Source organism: Harmonia axyridis, chromosome 1 (genome assembly GCF_914767665.1).
Source record: "Harmonia axyridis chromosome 1, icHarAxyr1.1, whole genome shotgun sequence".
Taxonomy (NCBI): Eukaryota; Metazoa; Arthropoda; class Insecta; order Coleoptera; family Coccinellidae; genus Harmonia; species Harmonia axyridis.
Genome location: NC_059501.1, coordinates 27,769,799 through 27,793,301, shown reverse-complemented (window position 1 = coordinate 27,793,301; position 23,503 = coordinate 27,769,799). Strand labels below are relative to the sequence as shown.

At 34.7% G+C, this 23,503-nt stretch overlaps 1 protein-coding gene across 2 annotated transcripts in view; it reads right to left on the bottom strand.

The window, feature by feature from the left end:
• The window catches only part of LOC123675530 (dynein regulatory complex subunit 7), a 242,344-nt gene that overhangs the window by 14,802 nt on the left and 204,039 nt on the right, over window positions 1–23,503 (bottom strand). For both annotated transcript variants that reach the window (XM_045610900.1, XM_045610907.1), the window contains one exon: window positions 594–947. In XM_045610900.1, coding sequence (XP_045466856.1) covers window positions 594–947 — 354 coding nt within the window. The remainder of the gene's footprint in view (window positions 1–593; window positions 948–23,503) is intronic.

The window sequence follows — 23,503 nt, the reverse complement described above, 5'->3', positions numbered from 1 at the left end:
TTTATTTTTACCCTCAATGTTGAAAGTGAATGAACAATTGGTGCAATTTTAAATATGAATATTTCGTAGTGAAGTACTTTTTAAATCCACTTCTTGATTTGTTACTGCTGTAAACGTACTAGTACTTGGTAACTGTACATCGTTATTTCCTTCAGGATGAAATATTTGTTTTGCAACACTGAGTTTGTTGAAGTAGAATGACATATGAGTGCAATAAAAACTTTATTGCACTAGTGCAATAAAGAACTTCTTTTTCCACTAAATATAGTTCAATAAAGTTTTGCTTTTTGCATGAATGTAGAAAAATTATATTGTTTATTTTATATCAAAACCTCTTATTGAAAAACCATACATTATTAATCATGACTTTTTGAAACTTAACTTCGTTTTCGTTTTTAACCTAACAACACTAACCTAACCCAACCTAACCTTGTTTTGTGGGTGACTCATTTTACATAGTTTATGGTATAAAAATGTCTTTACAGGAAAAAAAAAAACAGAAAACTATTGAATTCTACCAGAAGGAATGTTGAAATTCCAAGAGGAATTCAAGAAGTGATCGTGAAAATTGCTATTTGTCATATAACACTAACCCTCCTCAATTCCAGTTCCTCCTCCCTTCTTCTTCTTTGTTCTTCCTCTTCTTTGTCTCTGACACGTTGCTCCATCATCATGATGAACTTACTTCGTAGATCTCTTCCCGATTTCAAGGTATATTTTTGCGCCGCTTTTTCTTCTTTTTTCTCCTCGACCACATCAGATTCTTCTGGAAATGGCGAATCAACCCTGATCATAATATTCATCGTGACGTCCTGTATGGCGTAACCAGAAACTACGTAAGCGTTATATCCAATTCCGAGAAGGAGGGAACATAGGGCAGTCGACAGTTCGAAACAATTTCCAGATTGTCGGAAAACTGTAGTTTGAGGCGAGCAGAGTCGGTTCGGCTGAAAAAAAATGGTGGAATTTGAATACTTTAAACTGGTTATGGCTCTTTGATATAACAGGTGAGTCTTATTGATGTCTATACATTCAATATTAAAATTAAGAGAAAAGCAGTGAAGTGAAATTAGGAGCATTTGAGCTCAAAATAGTCATTTTTTATTTACTTGCAAAATCTTAACTTAACAGAAGAATGACTTGCCAAAATTTCAACAATATAGAATGATTACTCTACAGGGTGATCCAGATTTAAGTTCTATAACTTTGGCGTCAGGTAGAACAACTCTTTTCGAGAAAAATAGTTTATTATTATACAGGGTGGCCACTTTTTTAATAGGATTGTATTGGTAACTTTTAAACCATAGGAGTTAGAAGGTCGGTCAAATGGAGAAAAAGTTGCATGCATAGAAGCATTATCGAGCAGTTCAAACAAATCGAGATTATCAGGGCCGGTTATTGAGATATCATAAGAAAAGTAAATTATGTCATTTTGATTTTTCTTTTTTTCCCACTTCATTTCAAATATCATCAAAAAATGTTACAGGAATTTTTTATTCGACAGTAAAATATCCTCAATTTGATGTAATCAGATTTCGTATCCAAGGTTTCGTACTCTCTGGGCCACCCTCAACCTCATTTTTTTTCAATACGGACCTGCATATTTTATGACACTTTTAGAAATAACTTTTAACGCTGAATTCAACGATATATCATACAATGTCATTCAAAGTAGATTTTCAGGTGATTTTGACCCTCATCCAAATTTAATGGTGTGTAACCTACTATTACCGTTAATTCAATTCTTGAATGAATATTCAAATATTGAATGACATTGTATGATATATCGTTGAATTCAGCGTTAAAAGTTATTTCGAAAAATGTCATAAAATATGCAGGTTCGTATTGAAAAAAATGAGGTTGAGGGTGGCCCAGAGAGTACGAAACGTTGGATACGAAATCTGATTACGTCAAATTGAGGATAATTTACTGTCGAATAAAAAATTCCTGTAACATTTTTTGATGATATTTGAAATGAAGTGGGAAAAAAAGAAAAATCAAAATGACGTAATTTACTTTTCTTATGATATCTCAATAACCGGCCCTGATAATCTCGATTTGTTTGAACTGCTCGATAATGCTTCTATGCATGCAACTTTTTCTCCATTTGACCGACCTTCTAACTCCTATGGTTTAAAAGTTACCAATACAATCCCTTTAAAAAAGTGGCAACCCTGTATATTATATTAGTTATATCTTAACATTCCTAACAAGCTTTGTTTTTTATTTATAACTCTAGTCTTATTACATTCATTGTTTTGATTTTTAGGTGTTGAAGTCTAGATGATGAAATGTTCCGAATTAGGTAAGTGAATCCGACTAACATTATGCAGTTATCTAAAAAATTTACTTTTCAAATTTTCCTATTAGTGATTAATGAAAGTACAGAAATTGCCGTTGTGTGTTATAACGCTCTCAGATGGCATTCAATGGAACATTTGTCAGGCACTCAAACAATGAAAAATATTCACAAAATTTTTTTTTTGTTTTAGTGACAAATGTAAATCCAACTTATAAATGAAGTCTGATTATTGAATATAGGAATTGTTGTCTAGCTGTACGAATCAGAAATACATTAATTCTCGGTTCAACCTACTATTACCGTTAATTCAATTCTTGAATGAATATATTTTCTCTATTATCATTAATCTGTTTTCTCTACGAGGTCCTAAACGAAAACAATTTGTCCTTATTTTGATAAATTTGTTTTATTGCCCAATTTGACAACTACAATTCGTCATAACAGATAACAGAAAATACACACCCTTCAATCTTCAGCTGACCAACTATAATTGTAAATCCAGCTTGTGAATGAATATAATGTTAATCCATATCTCGTTTATTACTCCTGTTCTTCAATACGAACGCCTAATCAAGAACGATGCCACTCAACATGCAACTTAATTCAGTTTATTGAATAACTAAATCTCCTAACAATAGTTTATAGAAATAAGGCATAATTATTCTCGGTTAACGTTGATCCAATTCCAGAATGAATATATTTCCTCTATATCTCCACTATCACTCCTTCTCTTCGAAAGCCTAAGCAAAAACAGCTCTTCTGATTTTGATGAAGTTGTTTTATTAAATAATTTGATAACAATTTTTTTATAACAGATCACAGAAAATATATTCACCTCCATCTTCAACTGACCAACTATAAAGGTAAATCCAACTTATGATAAAATGTTGTTCCATATCTCTAGCAGTATTAATATCTCTCTATATTAGGGATTCATCAAGCCAAGTAGCTTGACATTTCAACCAACTACTTGACTCGTGAAAAATTACCAACTTGAGCTTAACTTGACTTGATTTCAGATATTTATTTCTTGACTTAATATCAAGCTACTTGATACTACTTGAGCTTGATATGCACGCGTCGCACGGCATATATTTTCTGCAATCTCGTGCACGCTTAGACTAAATAAGGGGATTCCTCGAGTGCTGAGAGACTGAAGCATTCACCAGTGTGTCTTTATTAGTAATTTTCTCACATTTCTATGAACTCTTTTGCTAGTTTCAGAATAGTTATTTATAATACAAGTGCAGAAGGCATTGATATTCTTCCACGAGTTCAAAATTCAAAAACGAGCCACGAAGTGGCGAGTTTTTGAATGAACGAGTGGTAGAATGAGCCTTCTGCAGGACTATTATACATTATTTTCTCTAATTCATTGCATTTTTATTGAAATTAATGAAATATTTCCATAAATATCATTTAGTGATTTTTGCATTGAAAAATGTTGGTTGGCAGAACTGATTTCTTTAAGGCAAATTGATGAATTGACAGATAAAGCCGTGGCGGAAAGTTTGGAGTACCAACATATAATAATAAAATATAACCATGAAAACTGTGCGTTTCTGATATATTCTCGCACGATTTTGTTCTACAAGATGTGGAAGAATGAACGGAATAACCACAGAATTAGAGAAATACCTTTACAAACTCGGCCAAAATGGCCAAGAATTTTTTATCAAAGCTAGCATCTTCTCCTGTTGAAAGAAAATTTTCCAGAGCTGCTCTTAGAGTTACAAAAAAACAAAAAATATCAAGGAAATTTATTTTTTTTATTTTTTATTTTGTTATGATTTTTTGGGACTTAATTTATCTTTCTATTTCAAAAAAGTTGATATTTTCTGTTGTTTTATACAAAGTTCAATAAATTAAAGTGTTTCTGTTTCATAATTTTTTTTTTCATTGATGTGAACAAACGCAATAAAACTGCTACAAATCAAGTCGCTTGATATGATTCAAGTACTTGATAAATAAATACTTCAATTGAGATTGAAAAAATACTACTTAACTTGAGCTTGACTTGAAATCAAGTAAAGTTCAAGCCGAATAGCTTGAAAATCAAGCCAATCCGTGAATCCCCAAGTCCGATTATTAAATAATTCAATAACAATTCCCTCACAACAACCATATTCCCCTTAATCCGCCACTGACCAACTATAAATGTAAATCCAATCTCTGAATGAATATTATGTTTCTCTATATCTCTATTGCTGTCCGCCTTTTACTCCACGAGGGCCTAATCGAAAGCGATGCCACTCATTTCGATGAGTCAGTTTATTGAATAACTCGATAACATCCTGTTCGACAAAGCAATCGCCCATTGAATGGAGGTTGTGAGTGGAGTTTTCCCGCTCAGTTTCACCTCGACAGCTATCTCTATCGCTTCCAGAGTTATTTCATCCAGACCACCTGTTACATCGGGAAATTCACCGACTGCAATGAAAGTATTGGAACAATTGGACGAAACAATGTTACAGTAAATTGTATGATGAGGTTGAGATATGTTTTCAGTTTATTTTGTGCTTGGACGTGTTAGGTAGACGAAAATCAAAAGGGGGTATTTTCGTGTGGAAAAATGATTTTGGAATATTGCGAATTTCTGACGGAGAACTTTCATTTGCTCCTGAAATTTTCATAATTGATGTTTTCGAATTGAAAAAAAAATACAAAAATACCTAACCTAACCACATATAAAAATATTTAATCTTTTGAAACCAATTAGCCAACGAAGTGTGTTAAAAATAGATATATAGGGTGTTTTTTTCGAGGTATATAACTTTAAGTTGGCATTACTGTTCAAGATGGCGACCGATTTAACAGCTGTTAAGTGATTTATTCTCAGTTTGGTTTGGCAATTTATCATGAATAGACTCACGCCTGAACAACGCTTGCAAATAGTGCAATTTTATTTCGAAAATAATGGTTCTGTGCGGAATACGTATCGCGCACTACGTCCATTTTATTTTGTTTAGCGATGAAGCGCACTTCTGGTTGAATGGCTACGTCAACAAACAGAACTGCCGCATTTGAAGTGAAGCTAATCCTCAAGTGTATGTCGAAACACTGTTACATCCAGAAAAACTGACTGTTTGGTGCGCTTTATGGGCTGGTGGAATCATTGGTCCGTACTTCTTAAAAAACGATGATGGCCAGAACGTTAGAGTAAATGTTTATCGGTATAGAGCCATGATTACTAACTTTTTCATTCATGAATTGAACAACCATGATGTCCAGGAGCTGTGGTACCAACAAGACGGCGCAACATGTCACTCAGCTCCTGCCACAACCGATTTATTGAAAGAAACGTTTGGTGACCGCCTAATTTCACGTTTTGGCCTCCAAGATCTTGTGATTTAACACCGCTAGACTACCTTCTGTGGGGCTATGTAAAGTCGTTGGTCTATGCGGATAAGCCACAAACCCTTGACCATTTGGAAGACAACATTCGCCGTGTTATTACCGATATACGGCCACAAATGTTGGAAAAAGTCATCGAAAATTGGACGTCCAGATTGGACTACATCCGAGCCAGCCGTGGCGGTCATATGCCAGAAATCATATTCAAAATGTAATGCCACAAGATCTTGCGGATAAATAAAATTCATGTCAATCGAATAATCCATCGTTGTTTTATTGCAATTTAAAGTTCTATAGCTCTAAAAAAACACCCTTTACTTTTGGTCTGAACTTCTAGTTCCACAAACTTGACCAATTTCAATAATCTCCACGTAACTTTGATTGAATGAATTTCGGCGAAACAAATTCATTTTTCATTTATCTATCGATCGAAAATAAACAATTATGATGGAATAATGGTGGATAATTTGGTAACCAAAGTATAAGTTATTTGAATGAAAAATTAGATGAATAGAATGATTGTTGAGGTGGACTGAAGACCCAGATCAATAGCCAATTACTAGGCCAATGAAGTTAAATAATAAAATCATTATTATTAAACAATGGTTGAAGTTGAGTCTATTAACTCGTAAAACTGAACTTACCATTGTTATTGATATGCATTTATTTTAATTTTTTTATCTGACATTTATATTTCACTGGTAAAAATGGATAGGCAATCTTTCAAGAAAGAAAGTATATTACGTAACTTGGATATACTACAATGACATTGATGAGAATTACAAAATGACGCACAAACATAAAAACTGTACAACAAGTCGCCGTCTACATTTCATAAAGAAACAAATTGGCGAATGCGTCGGTTCCATTTACGGATCACACCATTCCTAGTAATTAGTTGATTCTTCACGATCGATTAAGATGTGCGAGTTGAAATGAAGGCAAAAGTTTGAGTTATTTAAATACCAGATAGATTAGTTGATAACAAATGAAGAAGAACAAGGAATCAATTAATCTTGAAAAAATTTACGACATAATTCGTATATTTGTAGTTTCATTCGGGCTTCAATTTACTTGAAACAAAACTACTGAATTAATATTTTGTTGTTCTATCTTTTGTTCGCGCTGGAGAACTATTATTTGTAATTTTCAAATTTGGATCTGGATTTGACTCAATTATAATGAATTCGAGACAGAAACAAGTTAAAAAAAAATTTTACATATTTCATAAATATATGTAGATTTATTTCATAAGAAAACTCAGGCGCAAGAAAGTATAAGGTGAAGTTAAAAGAAAGCCATTATTTTTGCATAAGGAACAAGGTTTCAATTACCATAGTTAGAATGATCCAATTTGGGTTCCCTGCCAATCTCACTAATCACACATCAAAACTTTCCTGGCCGTTTCCGAAGGCTCACCGCGTTTCGACCAATACCGTTTTTACTTGAAGTTGTCATAAATGATCCACTTTTCATCACCAGGTACCAAGCGTTTAAAAAATGGGGCGATTTGTTGCGATTCTGCAGTGATTCGTAGTGGAAATTCGGTCCATGCCGTTTTTTGCGTTAGCTCGTGTGGTATCCATACATCTAGCATCTTCTTGAGATCAACCTTATGTAAATAGTGTTCCAAACGGTTTATTGTGCACTCTTAAGCTCTTGAGCAATCAAAACAGGACTCGACAATGTCCATGCTTTTATCAATATTTTCGACAATTGGCCTCAGAGCCGCCGCCATACATTTTAGCTCACCGGCGAAATAAAATTTCACCGCCCTGTTTTGGCTAATTTATCTGAATTTTCATTGAAGGAGCCTCTATTATTCTTCTCAGGCATCTTGTCAATTTTATATGAAATCGTAGTTTTCAACTCAAAATTACCTTGTCAAATTTATCAAAACGTCCTGCATTGTTTAAAAGCATGACGCCAAATTGTAGAGGCGCAAGCCTCTACAATTTGGCGCTCCGGCAAAATGTCCGGTATGCTGGTATTTTTGTCTTTATCTGAGAAAAACTATCGAAATAGCGTATTTTTTTTGCTAGTGTTCATCTTGGTGGCGTGCTCAAACTCAACTGAGTCAACTCATCACAAAACTGTCAGAATGTTTCTCTAGTGCGAAATCTCATCTTTCTAACGCCATATAGTGAAACCCGATCGGACTTGTACAACGCGAGATTCAATTAACTAAAGCCACATTCTATCCTTCCAAGATAGTTTGCATAGTAGGGGTATAGGTCAAAGTTTTCGCGCTAAAAATTAGTTTATAATCGTCTATCATAGAAAAGGGTTCTTTCTCGTCCTCTCTTAGAAAAGTGCTTTGTGATATATGACCAGGAAATAGTTATTATTTCTTATTTTAAATGAATTATGTGTGTATATTTTGTTTTTTATCAACTATAACATATATTTTTGAGTGTATTTCAATGAAGAAGCAGATAAATGTATATTTTTTTGTTAAATATTCGGCGGTCGCGAACTGGTATTGGAAAATTTGTATCTTTCATTTCTCGACCAAAGTGGTCGTGAACCAATATGTTACTTCAATAATTGTTTATGTCAACCGATATATATTTCTGTTGGATCATTTTCGTTTTTTTTTTCGATACCCTGATTCATTTATATATCTACTTTCTGAATATTAGTTTGCGACCACCGAATTAACGTTGAAACATTTATTTCTACCCTTTGTTTATTCGCGGTCGAGGACCAATTTGATTGTACTTAATTCTCGACCACTGGTGGTCGGTATTTTATATTTTATTTACTCATTTGTTTCTAAATAGATATTAAGAGCAAAATAACCAAATAATGTTGTATGAGTTGCAATTTTGAAATATTTATAGAAAGTGGAAACTTTTGCAAAATAATTTTTTTTTACGTTTCGAGTGTTTCTTACTTGATTAGTTCATCTGAAACCCATCTGAGTGATAGGTAGTGATGTCGATGGTACGGTACGAAAGTAAGTACTAATCACTCATCTCGCTCTAAAGTTTTTTAAGTGGAGCGGCCACTATTATTAGTGGTCGAAAACTAACACAAAAATGGTCGAGAACTCTGCGGCGTGGTCGAGAACAGAAGGTTATTGAGATTTTCTATATATTTCCACATTTCAAAGGTTAAATGCGGAAAGAAAGTTTAAAATTATATGACAAATCATTTAAAACTAACCAAAGAATCGATGAACAAGAACACCATTGAATTTGATAAGTTTATGTGTGAAAAAATCGTGCTCGAAATCGATGTTTCTGTTAACTGGTCGAGAACCAGTGCATTTACCCTACGCTGAATGCTGTGGATTCCGTCAAAATTTGAATCATTCTCCTAGCCCAAAATTCACAAGAATTATCGACAGATCGAGCACTGTAGGATAACAATTTCAAGCTTCGTATTGATACCCTGACAGTGACTTAAAAAAACACAATGGCGACAAGCGTAGTCTCGTTTTTGATTGGCTGAGCCCAAATATGGCGGCTTTTTGTTTACATTCTCGGTTTACCTGATTTTTGGGATTCATTCAAAATGTAAGGCCCATTTCATTAAGTCACCGTAGTATTCTTCAGTTTAATAAATTTGTTCTATATACAATCAAATACTATCAGAACTAATAATTCGAATTTTGACGTTCAGTTCAGTCCATAGAGTAATAAACATAGATAGAGAAAGTATACGCAATTTTATGTCAATATTTAATTATGGTTAATTACGTTGTCAGATTGTGATATATTTTTGAACCTACAATTTTACTATACTATTATGAATGTATATTATATTGAATGAAATATATTTATTTGAGTGTTTCCCGATTAAATATGCAAATTTGAATATTTGGAATCCAATTTTTTTTTCCTTATTGTCAAATTTATAATAATCAGAATATTTATTATTTTCTGTATATACTTGCTGAAATCCAAGGTTTGGCAACTTTTGCTCTCCTCCGTCATCGGTTTTTTCTTGTTTCACGTTGTTTGGCGCGCTTGAAGTTTGTTTTCTGAATTTCTGATATATTTAGGTATTTTTTTCAATATATTTTGAGTTTATATGAAACGTTGATTCACTATGGGACATAAGAAGTACGTTCTTTGTGGAGAAACTCGCGAATTGAGTGAAGTATCGTATCGCTTATATGTTTTAATTTCCGCGCGCTTCATATCAAATTTGATCATGTTGGGGACAAAATTTGCTCACTGAAAATGATATATGTTCCCTCTGTCTATGTTCATTACTCTGAAGTTCAGACAATTGTATTCTAGGGTTAAGCCATATGGTTCGCCATTTTCAAGCTCAATTTGAACGTATTGTCGCCACTGTGTTTTATTAAGTCACTGTAATCCTCACTTCAAATCAGCCAAATCTCTCCTAGAAGTCTCTTATAATGGGTGTTTTTTTCGAGGTATATAACTTTAAGTTGGCATTACTGTTCAAGATGGCGACCGATTTAACAGCTGTCAAGTGATTTATTCTCAGTTTGGTTTGGCAATTCATCATAAATAAACTCACGCCTGAACAACGCTTGCAAATAGTGCAATTTTATTTCGAAAATAATATGCCGTTGTTCCCGATTTTCATAAGCGAATTTTGTTTAGCGATGAAGCGCACTTCTGGTTGAATGGCTACGTCAATAAACGAAACTGCCGCATTTGGAGTGAAGCTAATCCTCAAGTGTATGTCGAAACACCGTTACATCCAGAAAAACTGACTGTTTGGTGCGCTTTATGGGCTGGTGGAATCATTGGTCCGTACTTCAAAAACGGCGATGGCCAGAACGTTACAGTCAATGGTGATCGGTATAGAGCCATGATTACTAAATTTTTCATTCCTGAATTGAACAACCATGATGTCCAGGAGCTGTGGTTCCAACAAGACGGCGCAACATGTCACACAGCTCGTGTCACAATTGATTCATTGAAAGACACGTTTGGTGACCGTCTAATTTCACGTTTTGGACCTGTGAATTGGCCTCCAAGATCTTGTGATTTAACACCGCTAGACTACTTTCTGTGGGGCTATGTAAAGTCATTGGTCTATGCGGATAAGCCACAAACCCTTGACCATTTGGAACACAACATTCGCCGTGTTATTGCTGATATACGGCCACAAATGTTGGAAAAAGTAATCGAAAATTGGACGTCCAGATTGGACTACATCCGAGCCAGCCGTGGCGGTCATATTCCAGAAATCATATTCAAAATGTAATGCCACAAGATTATCTTGCGGATAAATAAAATTCATGTCAATCGAATAATCCATCGTTGTTTTATTGCAATTTAAAGTTCTATAGCTCTGAAAAAAACACCCTTTAGTAGTGTTCAACTCATTCAGCAACCTACGACCTCTTGTCCGATTGAAATAACGCATTAAATTTCATCCAAAGCGGTAGAACACGGGTTCAATCGTCAATACCCACCCTATTTATTCGCAGAAAATTCAATAACAAACGTCCGCTATAAAATGCACATAGTAGGTTAATCTACGACCGATCAAACCACACGGGAAGCGTAAAAGTGAAACTCGAAAACAGCCAGCGCAACCCTTCGCGCTCGGCCATCAATTAATAATTTTGTACTCATTCAATTTATTGGTCCACACCGCAACGGTGCTGCCGAAGGGGGCAGATAACGCAATTATCACCACTTTCGCCACTCACTGATCCATAATGCCAGTTATGTAGATCGCGGAAACCGTTCGCTTATTGGTACAAACAGAATTAATTGAAATACTCCGTAATTAAATCCGAATTCATTCGGAATGGCCCAATTACAATTTCGCATGATTTAGATTATAGGTAGGTATATGGATCGGGCCAAAAATCATGTGCAACAGGTTTCCAGTATTAGAGGTGTTTTCCAAATAGGGATACTCCGACAACTTAGTTTTGTAATTCATCCAAATATTTACATGGGGAGTTTAGGTAGCTATTCATTAGCAGCGTAATAAAGGACCTGTATAAGGTGTGTGAATAAATCTTTCCCGTTTTTTTCAAATTTTGAGCCTTTATTGTGAAAAAATGGTTACAAATGAATTATTAAAAGTATTGGACATCGCTAGCTACAACTTTTCCCCATCTTTCTGGCAACATACGAATCCCGTTGCGAAAAAATTCGACCGGTTTGGCCTCTATCCAGTCATCCACCCATTTTTTGGCTTCCTCGTAGGAATGGAAGTGCTGGTCAGCCAGGCCATGCGTCATCGATCTGAAGAGATGGTAATCAGACGGAGCAATGTCTGGACTATACGGCGGGTGGGGTAGGACTTCCCATTTGAGCGTTTCTAAGTATGTTTTCACCGGCTGTGCAACATGTGGGCGAGCATTGTCATGTTGCAAAATAACTTTGTCGTGCCTGTCGGAGTATTGTGGCCGTTTTTCTCGCAGTGCGCGGCTCAAACGCATCAATTGTCGTCGATAGACCTCGCCTGTGATCCTTTCATTTGGTTTCAGAAGCTCATAGTAAACCATACCTAGCCGGTCCCACCATATACAGAGCATGAGCTTGGCGCCATGAATATTTGGCTTGGCCGTCGATGATGATGCATGGCCGGGTAGTCCCCATGATTTTCTTCGCTTCTGATTATCGTAACGGATCCACTTTTCATCGCCAGTCACGATACGATGCAGAAAACCCTTTCTTTTATGTCGCTGAAGAAGCTGTTCGCAAGTGAAAAAACGCCGTTCGACGTCTCTCAGCTTCAGTTCGTACGGCACCCAATTTCCTTGCTTTTGGATCATTCCCATGGCTTTCAAACGCTTGGAAATGGTTGTTCGGTCAACTCCCAATGCTTCAGCAAGTTCTTCTTGCGTTTGACACGAATCTTCATCAAGCAAAGTCGCCAATTCTTGATCTTCAAAGATTTGCGGCCGCCCGGAACGCTCCTTGTCTTCCACGTCGAAATCGCCACTTTTGAAGCGTCGAAACCATCCGCGAACACTTGAATCATCGACACAACCTTCTCCATAAGCTTCCTGAAGCAACCGATGCGCCTCGGCAGCAGATTTCTTCAAATTGAACCAATAAAGTGAAACTTCCCGCAAATGACGTCGACTCGGCTCAAATTTCGACATTTTCACGATTTCAAAAATTTATGATGCGAAAAAATTTCAACTAATGTGTTAGTGTGGAATTGTTGACAGATGAATAAGCTTTGATTATGACATATGTAACCATTAAATACTCGCACAGTATTGGTGGCGCCATCTCTTACAAAAAACGGGAAAGACTTATTCACACACCTGATAGAATATGACCTCCTGAACAAGAAAGTCTATGGGTCCGACTCAATCCTATAACTAGTTTTCGAGATACATGCTGTCGATATTGGAAAATGGCATTTCTTCAAAGTAACATTTCTCGTAGGAAAACATTTGGAATGGAACACTTTTGCCCGACAAATATTGCTTATTCATGAAATAATATTTTTAGACTGGTTTTTGATAAAAATTATTGTTATGTAAGGGGTGAGTCAAACATTATTCAAAACGAATCCCGTTTAGTTTATAATTCTCACTGTAATTAAAAAAGTCGTCCGTGGAATTTCTCAATTTTTGCCATTACTCTTAGTTCGAGTACACTATTATAATGTCAAACAGTATTGGCTTTGCTATTACCAGTTTTTGAAATACACAGTGTCCGTTATTTCATACAGACTAACGGTTAGAGACACATTGGCATTTACTTATCGTTATTTTGTCATTGTACAATGCAAGAACAATATTAAAAAATGTTTTGATTTATCCATACAGAGTGTTCCAAATTCGATGCTCACTGAGAGAATCTCTAGAACTAAAGGACTCAGAGAAAACATCTTCCAGAACGATATTTCGACCCTGAAAATTTCGATGAGTTGAACCTTATCATTCAAAACCACTCTCTGCTTAAAATTTCAAAATAATAGATATTTGGAGAAAATGATAGACCGCTGAATCTCTGAAAAAAGCTCGCAAAAAATGCATATAATTTTGAATTCGAAAACATAATTTTGAAAATAAAAGGAACACATTGTATGAATCATAATTTGAAAGAATCTCAAAATGAATCAATTTCAACTTTTGAGGAGCGATGAATTTATTTCGTTATGATAAATTCAAGAATAAATATAAAATGAACAAAGAAATGAAAATTTCGTGGAACCTTCAATCAGTTAACGATTGGCTCTCGACTAATTATATATTAGATTCCAATAATCTGGTGATAAAAGAGATTAAAAGTAAACTTAAACTCTCGTATTTCGTCAATTAAATTATCCTGAGAAATTAGGTAAAATTGAAAAAACCTGTGTTTCAAAATTCTATGGCATGTTCTAGGGGTTTCAAAGTCGATATCTCATATGATGGCATCTTCGGAGTTACAGCAGTTAGAAAAAGAACAAAGTTTTATATTATAACTCAAAAACTAGCCAGAAATGTATCTTTTATATAGAGTGTTTCCAAATTAGAGGTGAACCTTGGAGGATATGTTAGTATGACTCATTTGCTGTCGTTTGAGCTATATTTAGTGGTAACCAAAACTCAACAGTTTACGAGATATTTGAGTTCATGTGATTTTCAACCTTACTTCATTTTTCGTCAATTTTTCTACGTTGACATAATTTGATTATAATTTTGGATTATTTTCGTGGCCAGCGTGAAGTCTGGATCTAACACAGTTAGATCAAAACAATGAGAAGATTGAGAGTAAATTTCAGATGGAAAGTAACAACTGAAGATAGAAGAACAACTGAAAAAACATAATCTATGAAAAAATGTCTACTGTAATATTGAATTTATTTGCAATAAAAAATATTCAAATCATTGCTTCTTTCCACTTTCAAATCAAAATCTTCTGAAACAAAACTAATGGTACTTGTAACTAACGAAAACTTTCTTAGGAAATAAAGAAGGAATTTGGCAAGTTTTTGAAATAATTTTATCATACATAAATTGTGGAATACGAAAGTAGGTAGTAGGCAAATTTATATTATTACTATTCTTCTCTTAATATACCAACGTTCAAATCATAGTAATTCTTATTCAACATCTAATACAGCATAGTTTCACTTTTTTCATACATATCATAACCTTTCATGATGACAATAATCCAAAATTCAAATCAAACTTGGTTCATGTTGATAAAATTGACGAAAAATGAAGTAAGGTCTAAATTCTTAAAAAACACAATAATATGTAACTCAAATTTCTTGGAAACTATTGATTTTCGGTTATCAATAAATATGGCTCGGCTCAATCATCAGCAAATGAGTGATACTATTAGCTACTTCAAGGTTCACGTCCAATATGGAAACACCATGTATAAAAAAGCAGGTAAAATAATACAATCCATTATTGAATGGCGAAATGAACTATCAGGACCTGCTGAGGATGATTTTCCGGATTCCATTCAAGCTGCATGCTTCTGATTGATAATTCTGCTATGCAGGTGAATCAACAATTTCAAATACATATTAATGCACGAATGTTCGTCACATTCGCTTAGAGTAAACATAGTGGGAATCGGCTTCTGCAACTAGCTCATGTAATATTAGGTACATGTGTGTGTTGAAGTTGAGATTTCGAGAACATACGCGGCTAATACAAACACTGCTTCTTCTTGTGAGTACTTATTAAAAGGATATGTTATAATATGGGACAGGACATCAAGTGCTCGACTCACAAAGTCCTAGCTTGTAACCAGGGTAACGGTTGCTGAAGCTTCCATTTCATCTATTAGACGTGTTTAACTAACTTTGCGATTCATCATTTGCAAATTAAATACGTGCAGTGTTGTGTGAAACTGCCTCAATGGTTTGGTAATAATTGAGATTTGCTTCCGAGTCTACAGGAGGTAGTGGAAGTATTGTGATCAATTTTGGGTTAGAAAAAATTTTTCTGAACAACTTAGGTTTCAATGAAATTTGTATTCAGTTTGGGCAGTATATGATCCCATTCAAAATCGAGCTTTTTTAGATGAAAGACACATATTGAGTATACCAGAAATTCCTGGAATTTAAGGGTTTGTATAACATATCCGATCAGTTTGTGATTTAGATACTGTTATAATGGGTTTTTTAGCTGCATGAGGAGTTGTCGTGGTTGTTGTCTATGGTTGAAAGTTGAGTATGTCAAACTGGGTTAACATTTTTGTTAAGTAAGGTTTGGCAATTGATTATAAATCGTTTAACACCAGAACAACGTTTCCAAATTGTGAAAAAAAATCTGTTCGTGAAGTTCAAAGAGCACTTCGTGTATTTAACGGTTAACATAAAAGGCCTAGTGAGCAAGTAATTCGTGCAGTTATTGATTGTTTTCACCCTAATTCAACTCTTCTCGATTCAAAATGATGAAATGTGCATACCGAACCTTTGACTGTTTTTTTGTTTCCGAAAATTAATCAGCTAAACCTCGACGACATTCGGTTCTAACAAGAAGGCACAACTTTCGATACAGTACGCTTAATCATCAATTCATTGCAAAATCCATTTGGCGACAACTTTATTTCCAGAAATCTTCCTGTCAACTATCTTCTTAGTTCGTGCGACTTAACACCTTTCGATTACTTTTTAGGGGGTCATGAAGTCATTGGTTTATGCCGACAAACCATCAACTCCCGAAGCATCGGATCCAATATGACACCATTCACGCCATATGGCCAGATTTATAGGAAGAAGTAGTGAAGAAATTGGACTGATGGAATGGACTATCCAACTTGTAGCTGCGACGGATAAATGGCGGAAATCATATTCAAAAAATAAATATCATGAAATGATCTACAGAATATAATAATAAAATAAATTCAATTATATTTCTATCTTGTATTGTGGTTCAATTTTAAGTTTCATAAATATTTTCGTGTTGACAGAACAGTGAAAAATTCGAGCGGATGGATGAAAGAGCACTCAAAAACCACTGACTTCATGTCTGTGCTTTTTTCGAATCTCTGTTTCGTGAAATTTACTTTTTCAAGTAAATATCAGATAGCACTGCATATGGTTCAGATTAATTGCTATTTCTCATAAACAGTAATGCAAATTCTATTGAATTCCCCAAATTGATAGTTATTTCTATGTTGGCACATTCCAGAAATTACTACTCGCGCAAAACAAGCGGCGCGAAGGAAAACAATGAAGAACTGAACTAGAATGGAACAAAGTTTATTAATTAACAGAGAATAACAACTTAAAAAGCCAATATTGATTAATTCATCGGTTTAAATATCGAACATTTGTTTTTGCGTCATGTTCAGTCAAAATATTGCGTATCCGTGGGCCAGCAATCGTGGCTCGCATGCATTTACGTTACTAAATGGCGAATGCGCCGGGTTCTAGAATCAGTGCTCATCAAAAACCCTTTCCCATATATCCAATTGAACGAATGAACTCATAATATTAAATAATAAAAAAAACAAGGAAGGCTCCGAGGTCAGATCAGGAGCTTTTGAGGGAAAGTTCATTCATATGCCAATTGCACCTTTGTATAGAGATACCTACAGGATTGGCAAAAATACGTCCCGATAGAGTAAATCTAATGCAAGAAAACGAAACAAACCACATTAGTTCAGTAAAAAAAATAGTATGATTTGGGAGAAGGGGGGTACAAGTGAGCGTGTTCGAAATTATTCATTCTGGATTATCTAATTTAGTATTTGTAGGAAAAAAAATGGTGTATTGCCTTCATCAACTAATCACTTTACTACATATATTGATGCAACCCATTTTCCCGATACTATTGAATATATTCAAAACTGTAGTAAGCATACACGGAATTTCTTGATTAGGATAAGTAAAAATATCTTATATCTAAATAACTATTTCATCCGCGCTGTTATCTTTCGAACACCATTCAGTAGAATTAAATTTTTGCTCACTCGAATACATTTTCATTCAGAATGGCAGTTACTACTCTCAAAAGGCTCTCATTGAAAGATAAGTTGAAACTACCCGACGAAGACTTTCACTGGTTGTGGAAGGAAAAAGGGGAAAACTTGGTTGTAGATTCAATTGTCATTTGTCGCTTTCACATTTAATAATATTTTCAATCATTGATATTCTGAAGAATTTTCAGAGTCAAATACACGAGAACATATAATTATGCTTTAAAAAACTGTAAATACATTTTACTTATTGTTTCATCATAATATAAAATTCCGAAATTGTTGAAATTCATCATTGAAATAATTGAAAATCAATTGAAAAGTATTTCAATTTTTAAAGTGTTACAGTGGGCTTTCGTTGAGTCGAATCATTACGGTGCCAAGATTTCTTTTCGAGTTTCGTATAGTTCACGTATTTTTATTAAATTCAAGTTACCGAGGTAATGAGATTACATATTTTACAAATATGCCTCTGGGAATTGGAAGATAACTTGTCTTCCGGTCAACTTATTGTAGATGGAGATATAAAGGTTAACCAAATGAAAATTCAAGTTATATAGGTAGAGAATAGTGATATTTATTCTCTATTACTCCTATTGGAGTAGATCGTACATGTTTGGATGAATTTACTGAAAAATGAATTGCCATTAGTAAAATTTCCAGATGAATCAATGTCTTTACGTGTTGAAAAAAGGTCAATTGACAAATTCTGAATATTTTTTTCTTATGGGAGTCAAATTTAGTCTCCAAAACGTCACAAAATTCAAAGTATTATTGTTTGCTAATTTTCAGGCAACATTTTTTCAACTAATTTACTCCTGACAAAGTAGTACTAGAATGTACGCGCAGGATCATTTCATTCCTAGAACTGCAGAGTCCTTGGAGAGTCGGGATAAACAACATTAATTGAAAGATGGGTTTCTCACAGCCTTTACAGAACTAAATGGCGCAACTGCGAGTATTGCATCATTAAATATGATCCATTCACCGACACGTCGAGATTTGTACGGCGGGGTTTCGAATTAACTTTACTTACATCGACTTATAGAGGTAAAAATGGTAAAATATAAGCGTGAAAATTCTTGAGTTATGCATGGTAATTTTTTCGACTTGAGCACGTTTTTTCAAGGGGAAATAATTCGTGTTATTGAGTATTTCGAGTTAATGAGGTTCGAGTTAACGTGAGTCGATTGTATGAAACAAAAGCTATTACTTTTTTATGAAAAATATCTTCAAAAAATTCAACGTTTTCCGCACAGAATCAAAATGAATCAGCACTGAAGAACCTAGTGAGAAAGGTAGTGTACACTCTTGAAGATGGAATTCCTAATGTTATTGAGGATATACAGCCGCAATGGAAGTAAACATCCATTGAATTCTTTTGAAATATATATTTTTTTTAATATTAAAATGAAATATCATATTGCAAAACCCATCATTTGTGTGCAAAATTTTATGTCATTAGGATTCATTATAGGTAATAATATGGATTTTTAGCTCTTGTATTAATTTATACGATAAACCGCACGATCTTTGTTGATCGCCTCAGTTTTGAACACCCCCAACATCACAGTTCCCATGTCCTCCCATGTCCGTTCCCAAGAACAGATAAAATCTCCACGGCATCGTCCAATATCAGCAGTTCCTCGTTCCGTACCCTACGCCCATGGTTCATGTATTTCCAATAACGTCCGAGCTCGGGGGAGAAGATACATAGTGCCGGTCAGCGTGTAGGCTATTGAACAGGCGATAACCGAACCCGCTCCCCCGGGTCCCCCAGGGGTCCGATCGGGGGCCGGCGGACTTCTCCACCTGACCCCACTTTGTGAGACCCATTAGCCGGAATTAGACGCAGCGTGGAGAGGCCGCTCGTCCGCCTCGCTGCCCTTTGTGCTCTTCTTACGGAGAGGTCACCTTTAACCCTCTAATAAGTTCGCGGTTGTTTGCCCCTCCGGTCCGAATCCTATATGGGAGGCTGTGCTGCAGATTCCGAGTTATTTAGCTTTTGTTCTTGGCCGTTCACGCCTCGAAATATTCAATCGGAGCAGCAACTGCCCCCGGAGATCGGACTCTGGGCAATGTCTCTTTCTCTTCTGATGTTTGATCTTCTTGGGGTTCGTCCGCATACCTGAACACCGCTTCTTGGACGTGTCGATTAATTTCGAGAACGTGTCCGTTTCTGATGTCTGAGTAACTACAGCGATGCAAATTCCGAGGGTCTATTGTTTCATCTATCTCTCTCCCTCTTGCTCCATCTTTCGATTGAAGGCAGGCACACTTGTCTCTTGTCATGCCACGCAATGCAACCCAATGCGACAAATTGATATAGTTATTTATAATACAAGTGCAGAAGGCATTGATAGAATGAGCCTTCTGTACGAGTATTATACATTATTTTCTCTAATTCTGTGGTTATTCCGTTCATTCTTCCACATCTTGTAGAACAAAATCGTGCGAGAATATATCAGAAACGCACAGTTTTCATGGTTATATTTTATTATTCTATGTTGGTACTCCGAACTTTCCGCCACGGCTTTATCTGTCAATTCATCAATTTGCCTTAAAGAAATCAGTTCTGCCAACCAACATTTTTCAATGCAAAAATCACTAAAATATATTTATGGAAATATTTCATAAATTTCAATGAAAATGCAATGAATTAGAGAAAATAATGTATAATACTCGTACAGAAGGCTCATTCTACCACTCGTTCATTCCAAAACTCGCCACTTCGTGGCTCGTTTTTGAATTTTGAACTCGTGGAAGAATATCAATGCCTTCTGCACTTGTATTATAAATAACTATTCTCTAATTCATTGCATTTTCATTGAAATTAATGAAATATTTCCATAAATATAATTTAGTGATTTTTGTATTGAAAAATGTTGGTTGGCAGAACTGATTTCTTTAAGGCAAATTGATGAATTGACAGATAAAGCCGTGGCGGAAAGTTCAAAGAACCAACATAGAATAATAAAATATAACCATGAAAACTGTGCGTTTCTGATATATTCTCGCACGATTTTGTTCTACAAGATGTGGAAGAATGAACGGAATAACCACAGAATTAGAGAAATCTTATTTAGTGAACGTTCTATCACACTTATCCAACCCCACCCGATACGGAACCTACCACGTGAAGTCAGTACAATATCAGTGTTGTAGGTAACGAAATAAAGATCCACATGGTAAAATGTTACATGTTCCCAAACGACACACTAATAAGAATGTATGGTAGGTAGGTATGTAGGAAATATGAATGGACAGCATTGTAAATGTTCAAACTACATTTTGACGACTTATATCTTTCGGCAACTTGTGCTTGGTTTATGTTTCTCATTGGTCAAACGTATTCGAATTCTTGCATGTGGTAGAAAAAAAAATGAAAGGGGAGTTGAGATCGTTTCACTCATCCTGAAAAGTGAAGACTTCTTAGTGACATTGGGGGGAAAAGAGACGATAAACTTTGACTATATCATGAGAATCTCATTTGGCATGAACCCCTCGTGAGGGTTGTAGGTACTATGGAAGTTCAACTAATTGAGGACATACTAAAGTGCCCTTGTCTTCATGACGTGAAATGCAAATTTTGCAAAGACCAAACCATAAGACAAGCCTGTATCAAAAAAATTGAACGTCTATGTAATGAATCGGATAATATTCAATTAAATTGTGCTAAACTTTTTTTTGGATAATTTGGAAATACAGGGTGAGTCGGGAGGAACAGTCAAAAATCCAGGAGCTTATTGTACACGTGAAAAAGAATTTTTTTAAGTTTTTCTCTTATAGTATCTAACTTCACATGATATTCAACTGGAGTTGAACTGGAGTTTGACCCGTTCCTTCCGACTCACCCTGTATAAATATAAATATAAAAAACACTTGAAAGATTATAGTTGGATAAAATAAATAAACTGAATCCGAAAAAATAGGTGAAATATCGAAAAAATACTTTTTTCTAGTGTAAAACTATAAGTAATCGAGGACATACTGCCGCGAATGTGCGAATTGGTCATGGAGATTTGAATTTCATGGAAAGGATATGAAACTGCAACCGTAGTCGTCACTGCCATTTGGCCTATATCGTTTTCTATCATTAATGGAACACCTTCCTCTTTATAATTAAATAAACAAAAATATGCACTATATATATTTACTATATACACGGGTTCCTCGCCCGATCTTAGCGTTTATACATATACAAATACAAAACATAATATTATCATACACATAAAATCAACAAATAACGTAATACACTATTTACGTTATTTGTTGATTTTATCTGTATGATAATATTATGTTTTGTATTTGTATCTACACATCTATTATTTTAGATATATTATTCCATGTTTTATTGACGCATCATGAAATTTTTGTACAAATAAATAATAAAAATAGTAAAACATCCATTGATTTCCCTTGAAATGATCGGATTGAGATTTCTTGTGTACCTATATAGTGGATAACTCAAAGTTGAAGAGGAGATTCTTTCTATTCCTTTCAAACTTCAAATTGAGACTAATCACATTAAATTCGAGATTAAACAATTTCAAAAAATGAGATTGAATAACTTCAAATTGGTTAGCACAATCAAATTGGCAATAAAAATCTTCAAAATGGGAATAAACAACTTTAAATTGGTTAACTCATTCAAATTGGAAATAAACACATTCGAATTGGGACTCAACAATTTATATTGAGAAATGACATTCACAATGTGTCAATGTCCTAGCTGCTGAGACATGTTAATCTAAATAAAAAAAAATAAAAATTAAATCTGTTACTTCATAAAGAAAATTGTCAAATAATGAAGGAGCCGAACTCTCCATTGCAAACAGCATAAATCTGCTTTTTCATATTTGTTGCTTCTGCCTGTTTTATGTAATCTGGCATTTCAATATTGTAAAGCACTTATATTAATTATCCGATCGCTACCTATTTTAGTTTAATATTCTTTTGAAGTATCAAATTCAAATGTAAATGTCATTTCTCAATATGAAATTGTTCAGTTCCATTGTTCCAATGCGACTGTTTATTTCCAATTTGAGGATGCTTACCATATTGAAGTTGTTTATTCTCATTTTGAAATTGTTTCATTTCAAATTGATTGTGATTAGTCTCAATTTGAATCCAAAAAGGTATAAAATATGTATTGCGGTCAAAAAGGTGAAATAATAGGAAATAACCAAGATTGTTTGAATTTTTTATATGCTTTTTCTTCCCTTCAACAATTTTTTCCAACAAAGTGTTAAATGACATTGTGTTGAGAGTATATACTCCAATTTTACAAGCATGTTACTTTGCAAATTTATTGGGTAATTGTATTCTATAATTATTGCGGAAGATCGTACATTGACAATAAGAGACCAGTTCAGACTTCCAACCTGTGTTAAGAAGACTGAATAGAATATAACATAGGAATAAATTAATTTATTCGTATATAAAAATATGGCTTTAAAAGAAATGATAAATCAACAAAATTAGGGAAACATTGATCTGGAGGGTCAGGAACTCTTGGAGCTGGTTCATTCATGCGTCAATTGCGCCCTTGGAGACCACATAAATGAGTATAGGTATGTATATGTGGTCACCAAAAGTAGCAATTGTCGCTTGAATGAACGTTCAAAAACTCCTGACTTTATGTCAGTGTTTTCCTATTTTTTTTTAGTAGAAATCTATCATCATTTAATTCTACCATAATTCCCCATTTCAGATAAAATCAATGAAGTATATATTTCTATATTTTACTGCCTCATCGACCAAAAACATTATATTCTTCTGGTCATTTACTGTACAAATCCTATAAACAAGTAAGGTGGTAACTATCCACTATACAACAAAACAAATACGAATTCCCACAACACCTGGATAAGAAGCTCTTATTTCCCAAAGCGAGCGAATGAATAGGTGATAAATCATATTCTTCATAAATCCCATCGGATGAATTAACACCTCTCGAGTTATACAAAAGAGAAGTCAATTATTCACTTAATTTGTCTTCAATGAAAAC